Source organism: Carya illinoinensis, chromosome 10, assembly GCF_018687715.1.
Source record: "Carya illinoinensis cultivar Pawnee chromosome 10, C.illinoinensisPawnee_v1, whole genome shotgun sequence".
In the NCBI taxonomy this organism is placed as follows: domain Eukaryota; kingdom Viridiplantae; phylum Streptophyta; class Magnoliopsida; order Fagales; family Juglandaceae; genus Carya; species Carya illinoinensis.
Genome location: NC_056761.1, coordinates 30,704,739 through 30,712,282, shown reverse-complemented (window position 1 = coordinate 30,712,282; position 7,544 = coordinate 30,704,739). Strand labels below are relative to the sequence as shown.

Sequence of the window (7,544 nt, the reverse complement as noted above, 5' to 3'; positions counted from 1 at the left end):
AAAACGGTAGCCAGAAAAATTCAATGTTAGGCGGTCTAGCCATTTAATAAACAACCATTCTATTTATCATTTTTATATCATATATTATATTTAATTTTTGAATTTTTTATTTTATTTTTATTAAATTAAAAAAAATAAAAAATTATATGTTGTAAGTGATATAAAAATGACAGATATTGTTTTTTTTTTTTAAAAAAATAAATGATACAAATGTACGTGTACACCCTCAGCACCAACAAATCTGAATTCACACCTCCAGCGCGTAGTAATTACGCGCTACTTCGTCGCGTGAAGTCATTTTCCTTCTCGAGAACACGCAGGCCGCTCGTCTTCTCTATTGGTCTCTCTCCCAACCCCAGACCCATGAAAAATCAACGCCATGACTGATCAGTTCCGGCTGGAGAACCTCTCCAGAACCTCGCAGATCTTCCGCGAAACAACTTCTTCCTTCACCTCCAAACTCCCCACCTTCCTCTTCCTGTCCCTCCTCCTCTTCTCATTCCGCACCACCGTCGAGGATGGCACCCGCCATCTCACCTCCTTCATCGATCGAGATGCTTCCCTCAAGGCGCTCCTATCCCGTCTCGACCTCGCCGGCTCCCAAGCCTCCCGTCGCCATGGCCTTTCTTCCCCCGATGAATCCCCCGCCGCTCTACGCCGTCGCCGCCGCCGCCCCTTCCTTCACCTCACTCGCATCGGTACCCTTGACGAGGACTTCTTCTCCGGCAATGAAGAAGAGGATCGTTCCACCTTCGGCTTCAACAGCAAGCCACCAGTCAATGGTACCCTTGTCTTTTTCAACAATTTCAGCCCCAGATTAGGGTCTTCGAGTCCCGTAATTGACAACGGGATCAACATCCCCGAGATCGTCCGCACCGGAATTAGTTTCCGAGCTGAGAGCTTGTATCTTTCCTCCGAAGATGACAAACGCGACGACCACAAAGATGAGCAAGGGGAAAGCTCGGAGGAAGTTCAAGACTTGGACAGAATCGTGGATTTCCATTTCCTTATCAGAGGACTAGAGCTTGGTCGGCGCGACGCCGCAACGCTGCTCTTCCTTGTGAGTTTTCTATCCGCCGCCTATGGTTGGGTGATTCTAGGGTTTCTCGTTTCGTATTCATTGGTATTAGGCATTGTTTTTATTACTGTTGCGAATGATCTGTTAGGGAGGTTCAGTTCGTTTTTCGGTACAATGTGGGAGGGTTCGAGATTGGGCCTCAAGAGGCTTTCAGGGTTTATTTTGATGAGATGGGCGGTGAGAGATGCACTAACTCAACTCTTAGGGTTGTGGTATTTCGGCGAAATCGAAGATCAGTACTCGTTTTTTAAGCTTTTTGTGAGGTTGAAATTGATGCCATTTTCGATCATGTCTCCATGGATCAGTGGTTATGAGAAGGAGATTTCAGGGTTTTTGTTTACGTGGTTTTTGGCCGATACGATTGTGGCGTTTATTTTTTCTGTGGATGCTTGGGTTGCCATAGTAGACTCAAGGAGGACCGGGAGGGAGATAATGAAGGAAGGTTGTTATCTGATATCGACAATGTTGAACCAGGCTATCCAGATTAAGTGTTTGGAAGCTATCTTTTGTGGCTCATTTGTAAGATGGGTTCTTGCTCGAGTCTGTGGGAGGGTCTTTGCAATGGTGTTTCAGTCAGCTGTGGAGGTTTATTTCATGGTGGCTTGGCTCATATTTTACTTTGCTGTAAGGTGTAAGGATTCTAGCTTGCAGGGTAGGAGGTTTGGGAGGAGAGAATTGGAGGGTTTGGTTGACAGCCTAAGATGATTCTCTGTGGTGATCAGGTGAGACTTTCATCCGTAGGAAGCTTTAATTTTAAAGATAAATTAGCAGTAATCTTTTGGTGCTTTGTGTGTACTTGTTATGCAACATGTGATTAGCGCCACAGTTGTCTGGTGTAGTCAGCATCAATGCGTTGTACGTACTCTTATTACATTACAAGGCAATATGCCACTTGTGTATATTTTTGGATGAAAAGCTTCATGTGTATATCTTGCATGGATCATGATTTCAATGCCTTGCAATGTTTCCTGTATGTGATGGTGATGTGAGAACTCGCCAATGCTAATGATATTTTTCGCATTTACTGCAGGAAGTACTTGTGCTGTTATATTACAGAGCATTTGTGTCTGTGATCATTTTCTATTTAACTTCTTCAAATGAGTCGAGACAGCCTCTGCGTACGACTTAAATCCATATATAGCCTGCAGATACTTCTAAGCCCAGCCTGAAACGTGGGTTTACCCTTTAAATAAAGCAGTTGACCATCTCCCTCAAGTCTAGTATCTCCCTTTTGAGGCTTTTGCTATCTAAGGTGATTTGCTCTGCACCATGACCACTGAGTTGAGCGCCCCCCGCCCTTGTTGCGTAAGTGTTGTTGGTTGGTAGTGTGTCTGACCAAAGTGTCTGTCATGCCTCTACAACGGTAACACCATGCCTTTGTGAATTGTCCAGATTGCCCTTCGTGCCCTTCGTGACTGCCCATCTCTTCTTAGTGCTTCCTCCGGCCTACAATGGACTCCTCTAATGGCAGAGCTAGTGCATGGAGTCAAGACAGCCTCCGCGTATGACTTAAGCAAGCCTTTTTCCGAGTCCTGTTGGATGTTTCCAGCCCCTTATGATAAATTCTTCCCAGATTTTCTTACGCTTTCATGCACCTCGTGGATCTCCATAGCCATTTTTTTTCCAACCCTTCCCTTCCACTTCTTCAGGGATTATGATGTGGCTTCTTCTTCCACCCCCTCTATATCCCACTAGAATCAGGAATCTTCCATAAGCATTATAACATTTATGTGCGATGAAAGCACTGCTGCTTACAGGGTAGATTTTGTAAAATTCCTTTTTCCCATTTGAGCAAGCACACTCCTCCAACATCTGCACAAGCCATGTCACTGCCAAGAAGAACAAGCTCTTTCACCACCTTTCTACCTCACTCTACAATATGCACCGATCGACTACCTTCCACAGAGAGCTTAAAAACCTTAGTTTCAATAAGGACCAGTTTTGAGTAACCCATCTTTAATTTTAATGGAAAATACTGAAGAAGATGATGATCAACGAGAGACCTTCATTGCAAATCACAGAAAATGAAAAGACACAAACCCAATCTGTTTGGGTAAACACAGATCTCAAGATACATTATTACCTGTTATCTTTTTTTTTTTTTTTTGAGAAGTAATTATCTGTTATCTATTTTAGCATTAGGCAATTGCAATTTTAGTACTTTCAAGTCTTTAGGAAACATTTTTGGATTAATTCCCGAGATACCCATTTATCAAAATAAATAAATAAACTCCCTGGATAGCTGGAGTGGAGATAATTTATACTGAGGTGAGTTATGTAGGAGACTTGAGTGGTAGAGAAGTTATAAGCTTTGAGTTCCAGAGTTTCAATTATGCTTTTCTCTTAAAAGTTAAAACTCTATGATATTTTGGAAAATATATTTTAGAAGTTTTGGAGTAAATTCCACAACAAAGGAGACAAAAAAAATTACAAAAGTTACTTTGTGTAGCTTTAGAATCAACAATATCTTGTGTGAAGGGACTTGTTAAAAAACAATTATCGTGTGACGAGTATCAGTAAGTTCCTTGATAATCCTGTATCAGATCCAGTATTTATTGTTTAGACCAACAGAAATCTGATGGTTGCCTACCTAAGGTGTAGCTATTAAGGTAGGAATGTTTTATATGTGCTAAGAGTTGCTAATGGAGTTATGAATGACTACAATAAACTTGCTCAAGAAGCATGGTTCTGAATACTTAAATAAAAACAAATAGATGATCTTATAGAGGTTTGTAGGATCATGTGTTATCAGGGAAAGATCATGGTGCTAGGTTGGGACAATGACTTAACGTTGTTCGGTTTTAAGCATTTTTCCAATTTCTATTTTTGGTGGATCTTTTATCATGTTGGAGAGGAAATTTTGCTATCCCTAATAAGGATATTTTACGGAAGTTGATCCCGCATGCTTAATGTGGTGCTCATGGAGATAAATGAACGATTGGAACTTTGAGAATTGCGAGAAGACAGTGCCAGAAGTGGTCTTTGTTTTGGAACATTATTCCAATGGATGGCTGCTCAACTTTGTTTCTTGATAGCTTTAGGGATTTTTTGATTGCTTTAGGGATTTTCTTTAATGTTCTCGTTTTCAAATTAGATGTTTATCTTGTATACTTCCTCTGTACATCGATAACGCTCTTTATGGTTCTCTTTTTCAAATTAGGTGGGTACATTGATAACGCTCTTTATGTAATCAATAAAATCTTGACTTATCAAAAAAGTGTTTCACGACATTTTTTTTTATCAATCAAAAACAAAGTACATCACAACATTATCAAGTCACACTATTATCTTTCTTTGATATAATCTAGGTGGTCTATCGAGGAGAAGGAGAGGGCTTGTGGTTGTGGAGAATAAATTTTTAGGCGGGAGTCCCGATTTCAGTTTTACTCGACTTGGGGGGTGCTTCTATCAAAGCTACAGTTGAGTGCACAAAGCTTCATACAAGCATTGGTGACACTCCTGGCTCTTGACTCAATTGATGAAGAGGTATGATGAGGTTGAGATCAGTCACATGCTCAAATCTTTCTTATTGAACGAAGAAAATTAGAAGTGAGCATCAATGACGCTGCAGTGTTGTGGCCTTTTGAGAATGTGTTTGCTGCTCCCCCGAGTTACAACAAACCCAACATATGTTTCTTGAAAATGTTTATTTCCTTATCCTAGGATAATTTTAGTGAATGGCATATTCTTTGCCTATGCTATAAGTTTGTGCAAGCAACGAAGAGCAATTACCCCTGCCCCGCCTTCCTAATGATGCCATGAATTGTTGGAAAGAGTGTGTATTAACTCTTTTGTAGCCCCTTGGAGCATGGAGTGAATACACATCCCCAATAACAGTCCCTTTGTCTGATGGGAGGATAATAATTGTATTAAATTAAAAGGTAGTTCAAACATGGAGAAGGGGAATCCTAACAAATACCCCACATAAGTCAATACAAAACGAAAATCGAAACCAATACAAGGGAAATGACTATAAAAAGTTGCTCCCATATTTCTTAGTGTGAAGCTGAGAATCTATCACCACTTAGATTCTTGGGATAAGTACAAAGTATGCTCAGTAAGATTGAGGCAAAAATGCTATTAAACACCAAACCCACATTGTTGAAAGAAGGAGCATGGAGGTCCTGGAAAGCATGCTGACTATCCCTTTTCTTGGAAGAGTATTGGGCGGATAAGGACCCTTTAGGAAACATTCTCGTCATAGATAATTTAAGAAAAAGAGACATTGTGGTGATTGATCGGTGCTGCAATATTTAGAAGTGGGGAGTTCGTTGACCATCTTTTGCTATATTGAAGATGGCTAGAGCTTTGTGGAGTTAAGTTCATAACAATTAGGGAAAGTGCTTGCCACACTGCACTATGACCCCAAAAGTAATAATCAATTTGATTATTATCAATAATTGTGCACGTTAATTATTGAGTCTCATCTCTGGTAGAGCCCAAGCGATTTCAGAGGTGGTGTTCTAAGTTTTGCTATGAGGAAGTGAGTTAGATCTTGCAGATCCTCGTGTGATGGGCGATCTTGAAGATAAGTGGAGGCAATTACACCTCTTGGACGAGGAGGAAGTGGTTATTCATATTCCTTCGGTAAGGGAGGTTGACGTATAGAGAAAAGGTGAACTTAGTCTTATTGGTAAAATTTGCAATGAAAGAAGTGTGAGAAATGATCTTATAGCAAACTCAATGGCAAAAATCTGGAGAATTAGCAGGAAGGCTATCTTTTAAGAGGTTGACAAGAATGTTTTTGTGGTGACGTTCGCTACGCATGCTAATAAGCAATGGATACTGGATGGACGTACGTGGCTCTTCGACAATATGTTATTTCTTCTTCTTCTTCTTCTGTATGATGGAACGTTATTACCTAGTCAAATCAAATTTGAAAGTGAGGTTTTTTGGGTGCAGTTACATGACCACCCTTTGGGATGTATGATAAGGGAGTATGGCGAGTAGGTTGGTGCCTCTATTGGCAAGGTGTTAGAGGTTGATGTGGCTGTTGATGGAATAGGATGGGGAAGATATTTACGAGTTAAAATTGAGATTCCTTTGCATAAGGCTATTGCTCGTGGCAGGTTCATTAATCATCTAGGGAGTAAATTGTGGGTTTCATTCCAATATGAAAAGCTACCGAAGATTTGTTTTGAGTGTGGGTGGATTGTTCATGATCTTGCAGGGCGTCCTTATGGTGTTTCTGGCTCTTGAGAAGAATGATAATGAGGTTTACAGCTTGGTGCATGGCTTCTTGTAGAGGGAGGATTTCGACGTAGATCATCACCCTTATCTTCTTCAACTAGTTTTGTTGGGAAGGAAGTTAGTGGTCTGAAGAAGGATGTGGGGATGGAAGGATCTGTGGATAGCTCGGAACATGGCGGACAATGTAAGGGTTTGGAGGCACTGCGGGGGTTTGGCAATTCCATGAAATAAGGAGAATTTCGAGGGGATAAGGATGGTTCAGTTCAGGGCATGGAAAGTGGGGATAAGGTTTATCAATTATTTGAGAGAAGTGGTAACCGTTTTGAGCAAATTTCGGTGGTTGCTATTAAAAAGGATTCAAAAGCAAAGAAGTTATCTGGTGTAGTTACTGGTTGCGATAAGGAAAAGGTGATGGGCAGTGTTGGGCCTGGCGGCCCAGTACAGGTAGAGGAAGTTGTTTTGGCCCAAGACTATAATCATATGATTCAAATGGGGGGGGACGTCCATGTTCTTTTGCTACTCCATCTTCTGAGGACTTAACAACTCCATCCCTTCCAACTTCTTCCAGTGGATTGTAGGGGAAGGTATCTAGTAGAGGAAAGACTCAACCTGCTCTGAAAGGGGGAGGCAAATGGAAGAGGAGGGCTCGAGGTCAAGGCTCGCCTGGTACACAATTGGGTATCCAGCTGAGTAGGAAAAGACTAATTGATGAAGATGATTCTATCCTCTTAGACTTAGTAACTTCTAAGAGAGGTAAAACTGTGGATGTTTTACATAATGAATTGGCAGAGGCTGGGTGTAAGCCCCGCCAAGCATTATGAAAATATTAAGTTGGGATTTTCAAGGGCTTGAGAACCCCCAAACAGTTCAATATCTTTGCTCCTTAGTGAAGACTAAAGTGCCCGAGGTGGTGTTTGTCATGGAAACAAAATTGTCTACTTATCGTGCTAAGCTCGTTGTAATAAAAGCTAAATATGAGAATTGTATTGGTGTTGATGCAAGGGGTAAAAGTTGTGGTCTTATGATTATGTGGAATCAGGATCTTAATATTGAGTTGGTTAATTACTCTGCTAGGCACGTAAATGTTATAATATCAAATGTACTTAGTGATCATAGATGGCTTCTTACATGCTTTTATGGTCATCCAGAAGTTAATCAAAGGAGAGATGCATGGGAATTATTATAATCCTTAAAACCTGTTGGTTTAGGTTGGTGTGTCATTAGGGACTTTAATTAGATTCTATCAAATGATGAGAAGATTGAGGGCTGTTTGAGG

At 40.8% G+C, this 7,544-nt stretch overlaps 1 protein-coding gene across 4 annotated transcripts; it reads left to right on the top strand.

Moving 5' to 3' along the window:
* The first annotated feature begins 294 nt into the window (after nt 1–294).
* LOC122279226 lies at nt 295–4,796 on the top strand. Of its 4 annotated transcripts, none has more exons than XR_006229523.1 (3): nt 295–1,800; nt 2,109–3,131; nt 4,387–4,796. XR_006229523.1 is itself a non-coding variant. In XM_043089681.1 (2 exons), the coding sequence occupies exon 1, from the start codon at nt 380–382 to the stop codon at nt 1,781–1,783; it is 1,404 nt and encodes a 467-aa protein (XP_042945615.1). In that variant the 5' UTR covers nt 295–379; the 3' UTR covers nt 1,784–1,800; nt 4,387–4,796. The 4 variants fall into 4 exon arrangements, 2 of the variants coding, with proteins under 2 accessions (XP_042945615.1, XP_042945613.1); XR_006229524.1 differs by lacking the exon at nt 4,387–4,796 and having other exon boundaries at nt 2,109–2,383; nt 2,471–4,234; XM_043089681.1 differs by lacking the exon at nt 2,109–3,131.
* The last annotated feature ends 2,748 nt before the right edge of the window (nt 4,797–7,544 follow it).

What these genes read in the sequence shown, in the direction of transcription:
- LOC122279226 (XM_043089681.1), top strand. Translation starts at nt 380, where the DNA reads ATGACTGATCAGTTCCGGCTGGAGAACCTCTCCAGAACCTCGCAGATC.